This window comes from Cynoglossus semilaevis, chromosome 18 (assembly GCF_000523025.1).
Source record: "Cynoglossus semilaevis isolate Cse_v1.0 chromosome 18, Cse_v1.0, whole genome shotgun sequence".
NCBI lineage: Eukaryota > Metazoa > Chordata > Actinopteri > Pleuronectiformes > Cynoglossidae > Cynoglossus > Cynoglossus semilaevis.
In genome coordinates, this window is record NC_024324.1 from 2,374,535 (window position 1) to 2,394,993 (window position 20,459).

The 20,459-nt window shown below is 42.7% G+C and overlaps 3 protein-coding genes across 4 annotated transcripts in view; 1 reads left to right on the forward strand and 2 right to left on the reverse strand.

The window, feature by feature from the left end:
- The window catches only part of ago3b (argonaute RISC catalytic component 3b), a 10,348-nt gene extending 2,627 nt beyond the window's left edge, over positions 1-7,721 (reverse strand). The window contains exons 1-11 of the mRNA XM_025065334.1: positions 7,505-7,721; positions 7,058-7,314; positions 3,346-3,517; positions 2,959-3,079; positions 2,519-2,727; positions 1,949-2,085; positions 1,606-1,740; positions 1,432-1,519; positions 1,182-1,329; positions 844-963; positions 604-756 (exon numbers count right to left, since the gene is read on the reverse strand). Of these exons, the coding sequence (XP_024921102.1) occupies positions 604-756; positions 844-963; positions 1,182-1,329; positions 1,432-1,519; positions 1,606-1,740; positions 1,949-2,085; positions 2,519-2,727; positions 2,959-3,079; positions 3,346-3,517; positions 7,058-7,070 (1,296 nt within the window). The 5' untranslated portion in view covers positions 7,071-7,314; positions 7,505-7,721. The remainder of the gene's footprint in view (positions 1-603; positions 757-843; positions 964-1,181; positions 1,330-1,431; positions 1,520-1,605; positions 1,741-1,948; positions 2,086-2,518; positions 2,728-2,958; positions 3,080-3,345; positions 3,518-7,057; positions 7,315-7,504) is intronic.
- A 716-nt stretch (positions 7,722-8,437) lies between these two features.
- olah (oleoyl-ACP hydrolase) lies at positions 8,438-11,844 on the forward strand. Its single transcript, XM_008331082.3, has 7 exons — positions 8,438-8,515; positions 9,003-9,134; positions 9,283-9,421; positions 9,559-9,658; positions 10,104-10,273; positions 10,387-10,469; positions 10,577-11,844. The coding sequence occupies exons 2-7, from the start codon at positions 9,005-9,007 to the stop codon at positions 10,717-10,719; spliced, it is 765 nt and encodes a 254-aa protein (XP_008329304.1). The 5' UTR covers positions 8,438-8,515; positions 9,003-9,004; the 3' UTR covers positions 10,720-11,844.
- slc9a3.1 (solute carrier family 9 member A3, tandem duplicate 1) lies at positions 11,563-18,760 on the reverse strand. 2 transcript variants are annotated; one of them, XM_025065229.1, is made up of 16 exons: positions 18,274-18,760; positions 16,325-16,627; positions 15,819-15,979; positions 15,657-15,735; positions 15,333-15,510; positions 15,023-15,243; positions 14,730-14,932; positions 14,535-14,624; positions 14,390-14,460; positions 14,176-14,305; positions 13,872-14,017; positions 13,308-13,431; positions 13,045-13,224; positions 12,890-12,935; positions 12,680-12,766; positions 11,563-12,425 (listed from the first exon to the last, which is right to left on the reverse strand). In XM_025065229.1, the coding sequence occupies exons 1-16, from the start codon at positions 18,506-18,508 to the stop codon at positions 12,112-12,114; spliced, it is 2,568 nt and encodes an 855-aa protein (XP_024920997.1). In that variant the 5' UTR covers positions 18,509-18,760; the 3' UTR covers positions 11,563-12,111. The 2 variants fall into 2 exon arrangements, with proteins under 2 accessions (XP_024920997.1, XP_024920995.1); XM_025065227.1 differs by having other exon boundaries at positions 12,881-12,935; positions 18,274-18,758.
- Between the last annotated feature and the right edge of the window lie 1,699 nt (positions 18,761-20,459).

The window sequence follows — 20,459 nt, forward strand, 5'->3', positions numbered from 1 at the left end:
CTGCGGCTGACATTTAGACTCACACACATGCACACGCACACATGCACACAGCACACTGCACACACTCAGTGAAGAATGCATTTTGTGTTTTTAGAGCCCAGACAGTAATTACAAAGACAGAGTGAAGAATTAGAACCAGATTTTTTTTACTTCCACCTGGTTTTCATACCAGAAGTGCAAAACAGTTTAACACAGTTCTGATTTAATCGCATTTACTGTATGATTTCATAAAAAAAAAAAAAAAAAAGAACGCATGCATAAGAAGACTTAAATAAATGTGATGCAGAAAAATGAAGATTTGTAAAAATTGAAGGAAAAAAAATCAGTTACAATCAAAGCAAAGCATTCTGGAGCTGCCAAACACTGAACAGATCAATCAGCAGACACTCATCACAGGGTTCCCCTCTTCAACACCGTCACTACGTGTATTTGTTTGGTAAAAAAGGCAGAGACGGAGAAATGAGCGAGTTGAAGTTAACATTTTGGAGTTGTTTTTGTTTGATAATCGGCAGTGAAGCTGCAGCGGTGAGCGAGCGGAGGAAACCCTGCAGGTTCACACTGAGACATGCTGAAACACACATGTGTATGAAGCGTGATTTAAAGGGAAGGTACCATAAATGGTTCAGAGCTCACCCTGCCGCCGTACTGCAGCATGGGGGCCGGCAGCACGCGGCCCAACACCTGAGCCATCTCGTCCCTCACGCGGAACTGAAACTCCTGGACGAAGGGGTCGGACTCGTAGTTGGCGCTCCGCACCTGGGGGGGAGGAAGGAGAAGTCTTAGTTACGGGTGTGAGACGTCCAGTTGGTCCGGTCCAGTCTGGGTGGTCTTCAGGGTACTGACCAGTCTGCTGATCTCCTCCTGTCGGTCCGGTGCAGAGCGAGCTGTGGCTTTGATCATGGTCGACGTCTGGTTGTCGGTCAGTTTTTTGATGCAGCGTTGCCCGGCGACAACGTTACAAACCTGGAAGTGGAAACAAATGAACAGGCATGAAGAACAGACGCCGAAATTATCAGACGTCCTGTGATTTTTTTTAGATTTACAAATGCAGGATTGAGTTTTTATAAAACTGAATTACATAAACATTTTTAACGCATTCAAAACAATTTTTTTGTGTTGATTTATTTTGATTAATCAAATAAAAAAAATCATTTTCAGACTCATGTCTTGTCTGTTCTTACCTCCAGGGGCAGGTAGGTGTGTTTCTGCTCCTGGCCCACCTGCAGGCAGGGCAGGTGTGGATACTTGAGCTGCAGACTGTACTTCTCTCTGAAGTACTGGGCCACTGTGCGTTCCACAGTCTGACCGTTCTCCAGCTGCAGTGGAAACCTGCGAGTTCGAAACATTTCACAGATTAAAACTTCACGTCGATGGAAGTCGTCTTTGACGACGTCGACTCAAACGCAGAGGAAAAAAAAAACAAAACCGTACGTCTGAAGGCTGGCGGGACGTCGCGTGACGTTGCAGACCCTGTACTTCCTCCTCATGGTTCCACAGTGGGTCACCTCCACCTTCAGACCTGCGGGGAACGAAGAGCTGATTAAAAGTGAAGGCCGACCCGACGCTCTGACGATCTGCGAACACGTCGCACGGCTGAGCGGGAACCTTTGATCTCTTTGGTGAACTTGACCCTGTGGGAGTCGGTGAGGGGGCGGGGCTGCTCGTCGATGTTGTGGATGTCCAGGACCTCGCACATGAACTGGATGACCGGCTGGGCTTTGTAGAAGGCTGTGGCTGACACTGAGGAGAAAAAGAAGGAGGAGAGAGTGGACATTTATGACCGTGGACAAAACTTTACAGACCAGGACTTCATGTAAGAATAATCAAAATAATGTTGATGATAAAGATTTAGTTCATTTTTGTTCAGTGTTTTTCTTTTAACTTCTGTTTAAATTGGCACCTATTATATATATATATATATTTAAATCTGACCAGAATTGAAGCTCACCATCAATGTTAAGCATCATTTTCCACATGGCAGGACGCACCGACTGATGGAAACCGAACCAGACCTCTCTTCCTCCGCCCAGTGGGTGGTCGTAGCCCTCCGGAGAGGAGAAGAAAGATCGACCCACGGGGGTGTACCTGAGAGGACACAGGACAAATATAAGCATCCTTCCCCCACAGGGACACTGTGGGACTTGTTGTCGTCCCCCGTGAGGCTCACAGACTTCAGCATCAACACCCGCTGCCCCGGGCGACAGGCGTGAAACCACAGGAGGTGGAAGAAAAATAAAAACTCAAGGCTCCACGTTCCGAGGACGGATTCATGAGCGAGTCGTCACCGAATCGCTCCTGTTACAGTATGTAACAGTGTTGTGGTTGAAATCCTGCATAATAAATTAAGGGAGTCATGCAGCGCCACCAGGCTGCAGGTATCGGCAGCTCATATTTCATGAGCAGGAAAACTCACCGGGAAGAGAAGCTGCTCTAAAGTGTAACAGGATGAGGCTCAGCTACAACCTATGGAGCTAATGTGGACGACGGTGTTTGACGACGTCCACGTGGACCCACTCACTTCATGGAGGGGAGGTGTCGAAGGACCACGTCTACAGCGTGAACGGGATTAGTGCTGATGGGTTTCTCCAGGTCCACGGGCTCGGGAACGCCGCGTCCTGTCAGGACTTCGTGCAGCATGTGCCAGCTGACCAACGACACGAACCGGATGGTGACCTTAAAGGGACGGTCCTTCCCGCCCTCACCTGGCAGGGTAACGTCCAGGTCCACCTGTAGAGGAGAGAAGGACACGGGATCAGCAGATGTTTATATGTGCTGACCAAACTAAAACACAAAAATTGCGTGGATAGAGAAGGACACGGGATCAGCAGCCGTTTATACGTGCTGACCAAACTAAAACACAAAAACAGCCTGTGGTCCACAAACAGGTGGACTGTGGGCCGGATGAGAACACATTTTGTGCAATGACAAATAAATCACTTTCACGAAGGCGCAGCGTACCCCGCTGGTGGCCACAGGAAGTGGATTTGCAGTGTAAAGGCTTTTCTTCCCATCGTAAACGGGCAGACGGTCACCGAAGATGGTCACCTTGAAATGTTGGACCATGGAGTCCACCACCTCCCTGAGAAGACACACGCTCACATTTTATATTTCAGAGTTCCAGCGGAGACAATCAAACTGTTGTCGCTTCCTGAGGACAATTTATGATGCAATAAACAAAGTCACACGAGCAGGACAGAAGTCACATGTCAGCTGACTGAGACACGGACACTTCACACATCTGTCAGACATAACTCCAGAAATTGAGTCCACATTAAAAATATCAAACACAACGACAGGAGAAATTAAAATTTTTTTTTTATTTTTTTAAAGTGGCTTGAGTCTCACCTGTTGACTCGGCGAGGACATTTGTCCGGTTTGATGTCCACCTCGTAGAGGTAGACGTCAATTTTGGGTATTTCTACTTGGAAGCAGTTGGCCAGAAGCTTGATGGGCTTCCCGATGTTGCCATAGCCGGGCCGCCGTGGCAACGCAAAGAGGGCTTGGGTTCCAGCGGCTCCTGCAACAACAAGGTCGGTTGGGACGGGGGGAGCAGAGAGGGGGGGTCAGAAGAGCATTGTTAAAGCACAGGACTGAACAGGAACAACAGCACAGTCTCATGTCCAGACACAGACGCCACAGGTGAGCACACACACGAACCCTAACCACAGCAGGTGAAGCTGTTACAACAGCTGCTCGTCACCCCCTCTGCTCCTCTCTGCCCCTTTAAGACTGCTCCCCACGTTATATGAATTGGAACACATTCATTTTCAGTTGTCAGTAATGTCGGTGACAAACATTCAAAAAAAATAAAAAAAAAAAATAATAATGATCATGACAAACATTCACCAAAAAAAAAAAAATAATAATAATGATCGAGCCACAAAGTCAAACAGCAACAGCGTTACTGAAAATGCAGCTCTGATTAATCCCGGTGGATTAGCCAGGATTACAACCCAAATTCAAGGCTGTCGCCGTGGCGATGACTCTGTAACCTTTCATTGAAATAATCTGAACTCTCCTTTGAAAAATCCTCACTGTCATTTACCTCTGGAAGAGTGTAAAATGATCATCTTGACTCTGGCTCTTTTTTTTTCTTTAAATCAAGCCCCTATCACCATTGACTATAATTTAGGATCATTTACCCAGCATTCAGTGCAGTCCAAACCAAACAACACGATTCCGTTAAGTAAACCAGCAGCTTGGTAAAACAGACAAACTGTAGGAAGGAAGTGGTTAGAGAGGAGGAAGGAACAGACGGCTGCAGGGACGTAGTCAGGGAGGTCCCACATTGATCAAAGTGATAACTGGAATCTACAGACCCACACTGACCTCCCCCCCAACTCCAACCCCCACCCTCATCCTCCACACACAATCAGATCAAGACGGCCTGAAAGGTCAAGGCACCGGGTGACATTTAAAATAAAGAGCGGCTCATCAGACTCACGACGGCCGCTGCCAGGCAGAGTGGAAGTGAAATGAGTGGGCGGGAGAAAAATTCACCCTTCATTTTCACAAATGCCAAACTGGAAAGTACTGGTGAAAGAAAACGATGACATCACACAACAGAACCACACAATTTCCACAGCAGACGAGTGACTCAGAGGATCCACGCGACGCTCACTCACACTTCAACCACGACGCCACACTGAGTCTGCGTTTACGTGTGCGCAGCTCGCCGTGCGTAAGTAACAACAGGTGTGACGCGATGGCAGTCGAAGAACAAGAGTTGGAGCAGAGATGTTCAACCATAATTTGAGATTATTAACTAAGATAATCTGCTGGGATGGACATTTCCTGTGGCTGCAGACTGACCGCAGCATGTCAATTATATACAACGATAATCATGACTGAAAATACTAAGAACATTCAGGACCAAGTTCTTTGAAACAAAATATATTTTCTCACATTTCAGAGCGCTGCCACAACGTACAGAAATATCCTATAAATCACACGTCGTTTTTAATCAAGGATTAAACTGATGTTTATGTTACCAGGCTACAGAGAGTGTTGCATTTACGGTCTGTTCTACTGTACAAATGCAACTCGCCGTTTATATTTTCTTTCTGCATTTCTCAAAAGATCAGAGACCGGCCACTCTGTGGACCTCGAGCCTCTATTTGAATAGGCAGGAACAAGGCAGTTCCTCCTGGTGTTCAGGAAACGTATCGAAGTTTTACGAGAATAGCCAAAATGGGAAACAAAATGAGTGTTCATTTTAGGGGGAACCGCTGTGAATAACGGCCCACGAACTCCACGGTTCAGTTACAGGTGAGCAACAAGCGCGTCCACCCACAGCTGACAGTCACATCCAGACACCGCATCATATGATTCACACTGAAAACTCAGGGGTTTTTTGACCAGAATGAATCTGTCAGACGAGACGTGATAACAGCATTTAGACCCTGGTGTCCTAAATGCTTTTGTAATCCTGTTTCAGTGAACCGTGACGTCACCTGCATCAGAGTCAGAGGTCGGTGGTTCATAAACAATGAAATAGTAACAATTTTAATAACATAACAATTCGAACTATCTGAAGTTTTCATTTAGAAAATTTCTGTTTGGAAAAAAACAAAAACAAAGATGGAATCCTGGCCATGTTTACTGGACTGAAATGTTTTCCTTAATTAAGTTTCATTTACGATGAAACGCAGTAGAACTGAAAATCTCAGTTTGAGTTTGTCCACCGTTCCCTCGCCCCAGTTCTCCACTGACCTCCACTGCACACGCTCTGACTCACAGACTGCGGTCGTGGCCTGGTGAGGAAATTGACTCACTGGATTGATTTGTAATTAAAAGAGGCAGTGGTTAACTGAACATGACCTGGCAGTTGAGGTTACTATGGCAGCAGCATATGGTGTGAAAGGCTGCCCTTCAAACAGACGCACATGGACGCACACACACACACACACACACACACTTCCTAGGGAGGGCCAGGGCGATCCAGCCACTCTTAAACTTCAGGCACACCTGGCGGGATCGCCACCTGCCTGTGACAGATGACAAAGAGATGACGTAGAAAAGGAAACCACAGAGACTGGTTCTACACACACACACACACTCCCACAGTCACAGAGTCAGAGAAGTGACCAGTGGAGTCTAATTATAAACAGACAAAAGTGTATCTGTTAGACCAGGATGTAAGAGTTTGTATAATAATCTAACGTCTGACTGGGCACTTGAACGCCTCGCTGCTACTGCACTCGATACTACAACCATCCTGACGTCACGGCTTTTTATTCTCAGTTTGATTTATTGGTCCAAACTGTGACGGAAAGTTCAAAGTCATGGACAAAAACTAGGTCAAGCACAACGTCACTGGTCTAGAGTGTGAGATTCAGTGAGATTCAACGGGGCCACTCAAACACAGCGTGACCTACCATGACCTCTTGACCTATTATTTAAAAAAAATAATAACGATAAGTTGTCTGACACAGGTTCCCATGAATATAATGGACAAATACATACTCGTTAAAATACATACAAATCACATACTAGTAATTTTTTGTACCATGCTTGCTAAAGGCACAGTGGGTAGTAATTCATATTTAATCTAACAATCACTTCATTAAGAGACACAACTGGAGCCAGCAGTAACCTTCAGTAGTCAAATTAGCCATTTCAATCAAAAAGCAGCAACAGGAATGACTCTAGAGGTTTTTATCATTGTTAAGTGTTTCTAAAAAGTTTAAAAACCACTATAGCTGAAAGGTTAAGTTGCACTTATTTAAAGCCACAGCCTGCCACCGAGTACATGTAGAACCAGCAGTATTTGACATAAGCTGCTATAAAAACGGCACTTGTGGGTGCCTCTAGCCTAGACATGTTGCAAACCAATGACATGTCATCATTTATTCACAATAGCTGCGAAAGAAAGAAAGTTCTTTACAAGAGCCTTTCGTCAGATATAGTTAGCAAACAGACGCAGGAGAGAAACACCACCAACAATGTCCTAAAGTTACCTACTGCAGCTTTAAAATAACGATTTTATTTTCGACCATCCGCCCCAACCTCTAAACTGGCTGTACACGCCACTGGCTGTTTAGTGTGCGGATCCCACCTGTTGTTTCCATTCATGAGGTCTCTGTCCGGATGACCCGGCACCCTGCGATTGACTCTTTGCCTCTTCGCGGAGTAAAACTTCTACAGGGCCGACGCTCTCCTCGGCTCCCCGGCTCCCCCGGCTTCGTCGTCGGATCAACAGCCAGGCCGCTCCGGGGTCCCCTCAGCTGGAAGTCCTGTCTCTCTGACTTGAGTGACAGCTCAAAGTTTCACCGAAGTTCTTCGCTGTCTTACTCCAAAGATTCTTCCTGGTAACTTAAGAGGAGAAAAACTCGGTCATTTTGAGTATTTGGTCGTTTAAACAGTTCACAGACGGAGTTTGGTTGAATTTCGCTGATAGCAGCAGCAGTGGAGGCTCGGCTAACAGCGTCGGCTAGCGTTAGCTCACAACAAGTAGCGAGAAATGTTGGAAACTTCGGGCTCGACAGTGGACGTTTTTTTTTACCTTTTCGATCACTGTCTTCGTCGCCCCCGTGTCTGCCGATGACACTCCGGCGTTCTTCTCTATCCGACCAGTTTTAGAGACTTGACTTCGCCGGAGTACTCCTCCTCAGTATCGTCGAGAAACCGGTCTGAGATCTGTACTTTACACCACCCTCCTCCCCTCGCTGCTGTCAAACCAACAGGAAGACAATGTCAACTTTTCCGAAATAACTCTTCAAAATAAAAGCAACACTGACACGTTCTCAAATCTGATTTGTTGCCAGGAATTATTGAACACAACGTTTATTAAAATGAAGGCAAGTTTATTTATAATCTATAGTTTTATGCTGTATGTACATTTTAGCCGATTTTAATTCGATCACATTGCGATAAAAAAAATAACGTGTTAATTCGATCACATTGCGATAAAAAAATAACGGAAACGTTAATTGTGGAGCTGACAATTTATTGTGATCTTCATCTGTGATGGCATGAGGGGTGGTTTTTATTACTACTAAGTTTTTAAGGTGTACAAATATTGTGGCAGTTGTGTAGAATTACACACATTAATCATCAAATTGTCACAAGTTGTATAAATATCATTCGTTAATCAGTTGTGGGAAAATACAATAAAGACATTTTAAAAAATGCTGAATCTCCTGAAGTCAACATCCGGTATGTGAGCTATGTCGGACTTGACAGGTGTGTTCACTCTTAACTGAAGGAAACCCGTCAGGACATATCAACTATACCGAGAACGTCACTTCCTATCAACTTTTTCCTCTCTTGATTAAGTTTGTCATATTTTATGAAATGAAAAAAGTACAATCTACGTGTTGTAATATTTTCACTGACGTAAGAATCTGGGGATCATATTTCACATTAAACTCAAAGGAGTTAACTCTAATATTGCATGCAGTTACGTAGCTCGGCCTGTAGATGTCTCTAAATCCCTACATGTCTTTGGAGGTACGGCGACAGATTACCGAAGAAAAAGAAGCAGGAACTGCTGGATTAAATGTGTAAGAAGAAAGTAAGACTCTTTCACTGATTTGATTTCATATCTCTAAAAATAGTTTATTTGCGTACTGCGTACTGTAGGGTCGTTGAGTTGTTCCGGGTGTGTTTTGTTACACTTAATTTAATACGTTTGTATTGTTTTGTTTAAGTATGACGTTAACCTTAAATAGGATAAAAGTACAACCTGAACATTGATGTGGTCATCTAAAAACAGGACAAGTCTGTTTAGAAACGAGCTTTTATTTTCTATTAAATGTATTAATAAATCATATAATAAGTCATTTCAACATTTGAAATATAAACATGACGTTTAATGGTTATTTATTTAATAATTTGTATCTATCTTTTTTAAAAAGAAATAAAATTATCTTTTTGAAACAAACAGTGAAACAATTAACAATGTGAATAATGATTTAGTTGCTCATATAGGTTCGCAATACATTTTATTTATCATTTATTAACAGCCCTTGTTTAATAACTGTTTACTGTCCCTTGTGTAGAGATGGAGAAGGTGATCAGCTGTTTCATGACCAGGCCTGAAGCTGTGGCCCGGCTCATCTGTTTCCCCTGGGCAGGTGGAGGCTCCATACACTACGCTCGCTGGGGAAACGTCCTCAGCAGTTCAGTGGAAGGTAAAATAACTTTCCACACTCACCTGTGGTCTGTTATTATCCTGCATAGTGTATATATTTGAATAACGTTCTTCACAGATTGCTGGATATATGGTGAATACATACAGAATTTGGACAGTATTCATCACAATGTTGCCTTTTTTTCTAGTATATGCTGTCAAACTTCCTGGAAGAGAGGCTCGAGCCAAAGAGCCATGCTTTCAAAACATGCAGCAGATCGTGGATGAGGTCATCAGCGTTTTGTTGCCAGCACTGAAAGAGAAGCCATTCGCTCTTTTTGGCCACAGGTAACATCACAACAAACTAACATCTGCATAACAGTGTGACACCTCGGCTCATTTTGTTTCCTTTCTGAAATCAAGTCTGTTTTATTTGTTTTATGGCCACACCCCTCACCCCCACTTCCACCCTCCCCCTCCTGTAGTTTTGGTGCCTTTACCAGTTTTGCCGTAGCTGATGCCCTGAAGAAGCTGCACAACCTGGAGCCAGTTCACATCTTCCTGTCTGGAGCCTCAGCACCTTATGTGAGTGTAATAACACATCACATATTCTTTAAATTAAATGAATTTGTTTCTAAAGTACTGGCAAATAATTTAAGATGAGAAGAATTGATTAAGAATTGATTATGACTGCATCCAAATAAATGACACTCATTTCATAAATCTGCTTCAAATGAAGTGAAATGCAGAAAAAAAATTTACACTTTTATTCCAGATGATATAATTTGAGTTTTTTGCTACGCTACTATGTAAATGATTCAAATGAGTCATTTACAGTAAATGTTCTACACCTTCCATAAGGTCTGCGAAGATATTTAAGAAAAATTAAAACTTATAACCAAAATTAATGAATTGATCTTTGCTTGTACTGTGTATTTCACAAAGAAGGATTTCAGTTGTTCACTGAGACAAAAAGGCAGGAAAAGGAAAAGTGTTATATTGTCTGTTTTTCCGTGTCCTCCCTTCTCAGTCAGAGATAAGAATCAAAACTCCAAGAAGAAGCAATTTGTCCGATGACGACTTCCTCAAATGGATGACTTCAATTGGTGGAACTCCTCCTGAGCTTCTCTCCAACCCTGAAATTCTACAGCTTTTTCTGCCTGCCCTCAAGGCCGATCTGCACATCGTGGAGAACTACAGGTACCCGTCCTTTTGACCTAAGGGATGAAATCAATCAATATTAACCTGGGATTTATTCCAATAACATTATGGTCGTTTGAACATCTCACAACGTTGTGTGGTTTCCCTTACAGGTGTAACAAGCCTGAAAAGCCCTTCCTCTCCTGCCCTGTCACCTGTTTTGATGGAAAAGAGGACATGCCCCATGACTTACAAGGTCAGATGAGAAACTCCAAAAAATACCAACTCCAGCAGAGCAGATATAAGAAACCACAAAAGAATTCATAATGAGTCGTCTTTGTTTTTTATTGATTACATGGGCAGCTTGGAAAGACATCACCTCTGGAGATTTCACCATCAGGATGCTGGAAGGTTCTCATTTCTACCTGAAGGAGGCAGCAAATGAAAAACACATTTTGGACTATGTGACCAATCATCTGGAAGCTTGTGAAATGGACTATTTCTGATGTAATATAAACTGTAGAACATTTTATCATTGTACATTTCCTTACTAACATATGACTCATTGTACCGAATGATAAAGTTAATTTAATATGTACAATTTTTATAAAACCTCCTTTTACAAATTAAATACAAATGTTCAAAATTATTTGAATGAGAATGAGCTTCTTTTATGTCTCTTACTTTTTGTTTTCCTGAAGGAACCACAATAAATACATTTTAAATAAATTGATTTTATATTTATTAAATATATGCAAATATGATCTATTACAAACGTCGTTATGTGACAAAAAGGGGTTGTAAATTTGCGTGATATCGTGTTAGTTATTAGAGATCGTAAAAATGCCAAAGGTTTGTTTTAGATTGTCTGCTTTGGGCTCACGTAGAAAACCTGGGATTCAAGATGGCCGCCCCCATAAAGTCCGCAGGTAGCCATCTTGGATCACAAAATGACTTCATCGACAGCTATAAATTGTCATTTAAGTTAATTTTATTCCACAGCGCTGGGCTACTACTCTCTTTAATTTAATTTTAAAAACGTTTTAAACGTCTATTCAATGATATTATAATGTAGTATATTTTTATAATTAAGCATTTGATTAAAGATTAAAAGATAACGAAATTAATTTCTTTCTTTACCTCCAGAAAAGTTACAAAACAACGATAAGAATTGATCAAATTTACATTAAAATAAATTTAAAAGAGCTGCACTAAAATATTCATGTGCTTCTTGTAATATTAATAAAAACATCAAACCTGTTTTAAATCTTTTTTAAAGAATAATCTCAAAATCAGCCTCGATGAAGTCAGAGTTTTTCTTTCATCCTTTGTAAATTCTGGATGTTCACTTTTATTTAATTTCTTTATTTATATAATCATTATTTAAACACTCAAACACACAAAACCATGCCAGCTCTGAGGAGCACAAAGCTTCTTTGGTGTAAAAATATAATGTCAGCATTCCTTGTTTTGGATACGTCACATTTTACAGTGGTTTGACTCTTCAAGTAGAACATCTGACCTCACAGCAGTGAGCTCACTGATATTAGATAAAAAAAACAAAAAAGTAATATTATTAACATTCAGATTACAGGAGTAAAGGTGATTTAGGTGAAGTGAAACAACATAAATGAATAAATACGGACAGTTTGACAGGAGGAATTTGTTCAATGATTAATCGAAGACGTACATACACACATCCACAGAGACAGACGGACACATTCTCCTTCTGCTCAGTGAAGGGTGACAACATAAGGAACGGTCCATGGTCATGGAGCTGTGAGTGTTTGGTCGGAAAAACGAAGGTTACACAACGGCACATGGAAAGAAAAACATTCGCTGGTCAATCTTTTAAAGGCAGTCGGTGCAAAGTCTGAGTTTGTCTGCAGTGCATCCTGCTACATGTGGCCCTCATCTCTGTGAGGAGCAGGTGGAGGAGGAGGAGGAGGAGGGAAGCGCTCGTCGTCTTCGTTCCTCGGCTGCGTGGCCTCTCTGTCGGCCATCATGAAGGAGTCGGTGGAGCGGGTGCTGATGCGGAGTGGAGCCAGGCGACGCAGGTTGCTGGGAGTCCACGGCAGCCTGACCTGGGCCCGCTGAGAGGGCGCCACCATGCTGCTGCTGCTGTCCAGCTCGGTGTCTGCCAGCCAGGGTGGAACCTGCAGAGGGTCCGTGAGATCCATGTCGGGCATGAAGGCCGGGTTCTCGATCCCAGCTGGATGGAGAAAACAGAAGTAAAAATCACACAGAGAGTTATTTTCTCTATTCAAGAACTTTCAAGGATCATTTTTGAGCTTGAGTGGTTACATTATGTACAAATACAAACAAAACATCATTCAGAAACTGAGTTCTGTTTGTACTTGACTCCAAAAGTGTCTTCAAACTTTGAAAGAAGAACCACTTTTAGTATAGTAAACGTATTGACTTATGAACTGTATCCATTTCCTATATAGAGTCCATTTCCTTCACCTCCTGCTCTGTATGTCACCCTCCAGGGGGAGGAAGTCCCTGATGCTTCAAACCCAGTGGCACTGTCTCCTTCTGAAAACTCAAAATCTTAAAAAAAAAAAGCAGAAATGAGAACTTCAGTGTGATGAGTCACTCATGAATGCATTCATTTTCTTTGTTGATTTTTTTTCTTTTTAAATCACAGACGAATGAGATTTGAACCTTCGTCACCAGAGTTGTAGGTTTTACTTTTGTCCAGTTGTTTTCCATTTGCCATCTGCAGAGGAAAAAGGGAAAAAAGAATCATTTTAATATTTTTGATCCTTTCTCTTAATTTATTTTATTATCAATAATATTCAATGACAGTGGAGTTCCCAGACACAGACCTTCTGCTGCTGCTGCTGGTCCTTCTTCTGGTGCTTGGAAATGGTCTTCGGTGGGGCGACCCCCATCTTTGCAGACTTGAAGGACTCCAGTCGATTCCTCATGGTCCTCTGGAAAATCTCCTGCACCTCTTTTTCATCCTCGTTGACGTGGAAGTGGCTGCGACTGTACCTGTGCCGGTGCTACAGGCCAGAGGAAAAAAACAAACAGTTTTTACCTTTATCCTGATGAAGTCAGGAGGGGAGTTGGAACAGTATGTGCTGACCTGTTTCCTGCTCTTGTACAGGTGCTGCTGCAGCAGGTGGTGGGTGTTGACATCCTCAGTTTCCCTCACACCCTTCATGCCTTGCTCATGGATTTCCAGACTGACTGACGGCACCGGGTCTCTTCTGCAGGGGAAAGTTTACTGTTGTCATGCTACAGCACAAACTGTCTGCAGGATTGAAAAAGACTGACGTCATCAGACCAACAAAAAACTGTGACCACAAATGGTCACCAGGGGTCACTATCAAGTAAAGTAAAATCCATAAAATCAGCAAATGTTGGTAGACCGCCCCTAGGTAGCTGAGATTGGCTCTAGCGCCCCCTCGTGGCCTCAAAAGGGAATAAGCGGTCGATAATGAAGGGTGAAATTAAGAACTAAAAATAATTGATAACCAACTTAATATTTTCTTCAAAACCTTTGTTGTCATGTGAACTCAGGACATCAAACCAATAAAAAATTGGTATTGTCAATCTACAGGAAACAGATCTGGACTTCATGCAGGTCAGTCAAGCACAACGAAGCTTATTATAATATAATTCTATCGGAATTATAACGTTTGTTCACCTCATGTCAGTCATGGCGTCGTAGTCACTTGACGTGTCGGCCATGATGTCAGGCATCACCTCCGTGAAATCTTCACCAATCTTCTTCTTGAAGTCCACGATTGCAGTTTCATTGCGAACGAACTCCAGTGAGCCTCGACGTTCACCCTGCAGAAGAAAACACACCTCCATCAGTTCCATCAGTTCCATCGGTACCATCAGTTTACCATCAGTTCCATCAGTACCATCAGTTCCATCGGTACCATCAGTACTGTGTGACTAAAATGGTTAATGTTCAATTTGACATCAACACATTTCCCTCTCACCTCTGCCACGTAGCTGACAGCATCCTTGAGATTCAGCCGGTGGAAGACCTTGAAGACTTGATCTCGCACCTTCCTCGCCGATGGCTTCATCAAAACGTTTGTCATCCATTTGTCCTCAAAGTGTTTCCACCTTCATGACAAGGAGGGAAAAAAAACAATCTAGCTTCTTCCACGTTGACAAAGTCAGATTGTCGGACGGCGTTTCTTCACATACTTATCTCTCATGTAGTTGTGTCCAATCTGTCCAGAAATGTCCTCTATGGCAACCAGCATGTGGTCAAACACCTAAACCAGATGAAAACCACTTTTAGAATAAAGATCTAAATGAGGGACAGTTGAATGAAGGTTCATTCATTTACCTTGTTTTGAACTTTTTCTATGAGCGTGAGCTCTGATGTGTTGGCTCTCCTGACTTTCAGCCACCTGACCAGAGGTTTCATGGTTATTCCCTGCAAAAGAGAGAGACACAGTCAGTCAAATGGGTCTGTCCAGGTGTGGCCCACAGTGTGTACTCAATATGTGGGCCATTAAAAGCCTGTGGGCAGTGAAGTCACCTGAAAGATGACAGTGAAGTAGACAACGATGAGGGTGGTGCTGATCATCAGGTTCTTCTCCTTTATCTTGCTCTCGTCCAGCATCACAGCCAGGCCGTAGGCGACAGCTCCTCGCAGGCCACCGTAGCTCATGATCACCTGATCTATGAAGCTTACGGGGACCAGCCTGAACTTGTTTAGGATCCAGGTGAGGAAGAAGACGCCTGCACGGAACAGGGACACACGTTACATAATTAGACTAATATCAGCTAGCCAAAAATATCGGACATCCTTAATTATCAATCTTTTCTCACCAATTATCCTGTAGATGATGATGAAGAGGAGGGTGAGGAGGATGAAGCCCGTGTTCCAAACCCAGATCTCCTTGTCAATGGCCGAGATGCCAAGGAAGACAAAAATAATGGTCTCTGATCCGTTGGCGAGAACCTTCATGGCGTATCTGACGGTGTTGACGGAGTTCTCGTCCATGTTTGCGTTGATGTACTTCTGACAGCAGACTCCGCAGAAGACGATCCTGCAGAACAAAAGGCCTGTACATTACACCACGCCGTGTACTCTGTATGGATACCTGTCTACGATTCGAGGCAGAAACGAGGTCCTCACGAGAGGATGGCAGACAGGGACAGCATCTCCGCAGTCAGGTAGGACAGGTATCCCAGGACAAATATGAAGCCCGGCTCAATGATCTTGATGTTTTTGGTGCATCTGGTCAGAAGAGAAATCAACAGGCCGAAAACCATCCCCAAGAGGGAGCCACCGAACGCCACCACGAAGAAGGACACTGGGGTGAAACACAGACAAATAATATCCTTTCAGAGAGAAATGTAATGAATGAATCATCCAATAGGAGGCTTCGAAATGAAAGTCAAACTAAGACATATTACTGGACACCTTCTCAGTTATAGGTCTTTGAAATGGGAGTCTTACCGATTCCTTTGACAATCTCTGCAGCGTTAATTTTAGGTCCTCCCAATGACACAAAGGCGTCAAATACATTAAACAGAACCTGGGGAAAAAAAGAAGGGACAGAGATAACGAACATCTTCTTTTTCAAATTCACAACCCGTACATTAGGAGGGAGAAACCGACCACTGTCACGCCGTCGTTGAGCAGCGACTCCCCAAACACCATGATGAAGAGAACCTCGTTGACGTGAACCTGTTCGAACACGGCGAGGACGGCCACAGGGTCCACCGCGGCGATGAGGCTGCCGAAGAGAAGGTACTGCAGCAGACCGATTTCAATGTCACCTGCAGCAGACAGAGAGGCCGGTGACTGGAGGGGACAGGACGTAAAGAAGTGACAACTGAAGGATGTCGGGTGGTAAAAGAAAATTGAAATTCAATAATATAATATATAAAATAATATAAAAAACAATCATATAAATATATATAATATATAATGAACATGCCAATGAAAATAATTTTCTGACTAGTTATGAATTTGCTCGTTGTATGTGTCACTATCCTTACAGAAAGATAAGTTCGCTTTCAGGAGTGCTGTATGTATGAAAGCAGCTTGTTGTTTAAAAATGCTGATGCTAACAAAAGACAGAAAGTTAGCCAGAACAACACGGTCAGTAAATCTTCTTGTACCCATGGCTCCGCCTTCGTGGCACCCCCACAGTGACAGCCCCACAGAGGCAGCGTTCCAGCATGTTCCGATGATGGCGTAGATCAGGATGGCGCCCAGGTTGGTGAAGAAGAGCTTGTTGGGCATGGTGTAGCCGGCGTCCAGGATGACCTGTGGCAGGAGGTAGAGGAAGAAAACCTCCGGTGTCAACGTGAACGTCTGCTTCTTGTCCGCGCCCCAGATCATTCCACCCAGGATGAAGCCAAAGCAGATGAGGAGGGCGCTCTCGGGGATCACGCTGGTCACATGGTGGTTGGCCTCGATGACTACGAAGAAGAAGTAGCGTTATACTTTAGTGTGTTTAACCTGGACGTGTTTTTACATTTGTTACTAATCAGAAACTCCTGCACTGCTGCAATGTTTTGTTTTGTTTTTTGTTTTTTTTACCAATGATCAACTGTTCTCCCCTTCAGAGAAGGAGAGAATATGATTAACCACAGTGGTACACCAAACAACGCTCAGGAGTCGGTGTGCATAATAAACACTGGCTTTTGCTCAAGGCGTCGTGACTTAATGAACTGCAGCAAAGGCTAAAAAAAAACACTTTTTCATCCAGTGACAGGTTAAAAGTTGTAGTTTAAGATTAGGTTGTGAGGATGTGGCCGAGTTAGACAGTGTTTAACTGCTGTGTTTGTATTGGTTGATGTGTGGGACTCAAATATGTAACTCTGGCCACTGCAGGTTGTAGGCACGAAACCCAGAAAAACGGTCATAAAGACAAAGTATGTTGTAAACTGTTAAAAAAAAAAAAAAAAAAAAAAAAACAAAACAAACGAAGAAGAATGGACTTGGACGAAGTTTTCATATTTGCTATTCTTATTTTTTTTTAAAAGTTTTCATATTTGCTATTCTTATTTTTTATAAAAAACAAGATTTCATTTTAACAGTTAAGCTCAGGTGTACAGCTCCACATACATAGTCGATTTCAAAGGTGTGCCTACCACCACCTGCAGGTGAGTAAGGGTAACTACGTGCAAGTGTAAAAACAAAATGCCCAAATTAATACCAGAATTATACAGAAGTATAAGACATTAAATAGATCTTTATTTTTACTGTGATTTGGTCTGTGATGTTTCTAGATGAACGCTATCATCGTCCTAAACTATATGTGGAATTTTTGTAAAATTCCAGAGTGAGCTGTAAAGTGGGAGTGAGTGTTATAACACACACGAATCTGTGTCTGACCTCACAGATAAAAAAGTGTCTTATCATGGTTTGTTACAATGAAGGAGGAGCTCAGTTTAGAGCGTCTGCCTTTGAAATAGTTACTAACAAATGCTATTTTTAGGAACTGGCTTCCAGATTAAAAAAAAACAAAACATCATGATTTATCATGTTGCTCTTGAATCACAAAGTGAAATATGATGCGTTTGGATCACTTTACTGAAATAAAGCTGGATTCAAAATATTAACAGGATTTTCTTGCCATTATTCACCAATTTAAAATGATTTTTTAAATTTATTTTATTTTTTAAACTATTTATGAACAGGTTAAAGCGTTCTCCTGCCTAAAATCTAACATTGTCCAGAAGCTAATCATAAAAATCTGTAGCTTTCTCTGTACTACCCTACACACATATATGTGTAATATTTATATATATATTTATATATCTGTTGACTAATTGTTATCTACTGAGAGTTAACTTTTTTCTTCAACTTTAAGCTATTTAGTTGAAAAATTTTCAGATTTCAATTTTGAAACTTAGAAGATTTTTACCCAAAAATGGGCAAAAAGTTAACATGTGAATTGAGTCAATGCTAAATTCTAACTGACACCAGGTCAATGTTTCATCTTTGACTGAGAAATGAGCCTTGACATGAATGAACACTCCATTCCTGGACTAACGTCCAGGTCAACAGGTACATTCATTTCACTCCAGTTCAGTATTTTTTCCGCTGGCGTTTGACATACCCATCTTTCCCAAAAAAGCCACAAAAATCCACAGTGTAATCAGATAAGGCGTCTTCACGTGAGGCCATTTAAAGGTCACAATGGGCACTTCCTCAACGCTGGAGTTGTGGTGACCGTGGTCAGTCTCAGCTGAGGTACCAGTGGACTCTGGATGCATCCTAATGAGCCCAGAAACGGGCCACGTCAGCATCAGTGACCCCAAGAGCCAGAGCTGCACAAGTCCAGAGAGGTGCATGGTGGGAAAAAAAACAAAAACGTTCCACAACAGAAGGATTAAATGTTGTCCCCAAACCCAGACAGTGTCCCAATATTTCCACCTGCGTTGTCTCCGTCCTCACTGAGTTTTTTTACTTTTTCTTTTTAGTCGTCCATCTCTCTCTCTCTCCCTCTCTCGCTCTCTCTGTCTCTCTCTCTTTCTTTTTTTTTGTCTTTATCTTTTCACAGTCTCCTGTCACACACACTCGCAGCGAGCTCAGGAACCTGCAGGATGCCGAGGTCAGTCTCTTATACGAACATTATCTCCCCCACACCCGCGGTTGTGAGCTGGTGTGTGGGTGTGTGTGTGTGGGGGGGGCAGTGGGCGTAACAAAAGTTAAAGAAAGATCTCCAGTTATTCAATCAAACAGTCACTGCGTTTTTTTCTCTAAAGTTGACACATGGGGCGGGGGGCGGGGGGGTCAGGGCAGAGTTCATGTGGTCAGTCCTCAGCTCCTCCTAAGCAAACACCTGTGCGTGTGTTGAGGTCCAGTCCCATCTTTTAGGTGTTCGTCCTCAGTAATGATTGACCTGAGTTAAAACCTCTCTGCTGGTGAGAGAGAGAGAGAGAGAGACATCTGCTGAGGTCACGTCAAAATGTCACCGTCGTTTGTTAAAGTTTGAATTCATTGATTCATTCATTCGTTCATTCGTCGGTGGAGGAGCCTGGAGTCAGTCCCCGCAGGATCCCTCACTTCAGAATCCATCCACACTTTTGGCCCTGGTTCTTCCAGGAAATTTCTTTCCCTTCTTCCCCTTAATGAAGTTCTATCTATCTGTCCGTCTTCTTTCACCCTCTCTTGTCTGGTCTGGATGTTGAAGCTAGGCGGCTAACGTGACGTTTCCTACTCAGGAACACAAAAAGATAAACGTGGGATTCAAACCCTCGGACAGTGAGTATATGTTGTGGTCACTCTCTAATGACCACCGATCCTCACATCTGGTTTGTGTTCACTCTGTGAAGATAGATGCAGAATTTGCCAAGTCTTTGGTTTCTAAAGTGGGGGGCGTGGACCTGTTTCAGGCAGTGGACAATTCAGGGTTTTTTTTTTGTATTAATTGTGTGATAATTTTTTACATAAAGTTCAGTGGAGATTTTGAGCAATGGCTGTACATGTGTCAACAATGTGGACTAACAACAGGGTTTTCTACAATAGGGGGCGCTCCAGAACAGGTTTAGAGAACCACTTTGCTAATTCATTCCCATGACAGTTTAGAGAACCACTTTGCTAATTCATTCTGATTCATGATGTGTTCTTCGTCCAACAGTCCTGTTCTGTTTGGGCAGAACAAGGAACAAAGGCTCCATTGGTACAGAACAGGTTTGGTTTGATGATGATGTGCAGCTGTGACACATCCCATAATATGAAAAGTGTGGTTTATTCAACGGTGACCTAACAACAGTAGCTCACACACAGCCGGTGGATTCCTGGGTGTAAATCATAAATATAGTGACACGGTCAGGCATGAGCTCCTCTGGACGTGCAGCCTGATTAGCTAATGAGCTAATATGTTACAGCTAACTGCCCCCGTCTGCAGTTACTTAGCTGCTCCACACACCCTGTGATGGGAGGTCAACTTCACGGTGCAACAGACGGGTCAGACAGAGGTCGTGGTCACAGTGGCTGTAAACTACTGCAATAAGACATATATAAATACATATACTGTATATATATATATATATATATATATATGTATGTATGTATATCCTAAATATACAATATAATATTTTGTTATTTTGTTGGAATCATATTTACTTTGACAAATCTGTGCATCATATATTAATAAGTCCCTTATTTCTACATGGGACTTGTCAGCAAACAAACAAACACACACACACACACACACACACACACACACATGCTCATCCATTTACACTGTCCACACGGCCTCCACCTGTTATGTACACACCGAACATTAATGACTATTGT

Excerpts from the sequence above, each read along its gene's own strand:
- slc9a3.1 (XM_025065227.1), bottom strand. The coding sequence starts at position 18,508 with ATGCACCTCTCTGGACTTGTGCAGCTCTGGCTCTTGGGGTCACTGATG. Across the intron at positions 15,736-15,818 it reads TCAACGACGGCGTGACAGTG|GTTCTGTTTAATGTATTTGA; the intron begins GTCGGTTTCTCC and ends TTTTTTCCCCAG. Across the intron at positions 12,767-12,880 it reads CTACAACTCTGGTGACGAAG|ATTTTGAGTTTTCAGAAGGA; the intron begins GTTCAAATCTCA and ends TTTTTTTTTAAG.
- olah (XM_008331082.3), top strand. The coding sequence starts at position 9,005 with ATGGAGAAGGTGATCAGCTGTTTCATGACCAGGCCTGAAGCTGTGGCC. Across the intron at positions 10,274-10,386 it reads CACATCGTGGAGAACTACAG|GTGTAACAAGCCTGAAAAGC; the intron begins GTACCCGTCCTT and ends TTTCCCTTACAG. Across the intron at positions 10,470-10,576 it reads CATGCCCCATGACTTACAAG|CTTGGAAAGACATCACCTCT; the intron begins GTCAGATGAGAA and ends TTACATGGGCAG.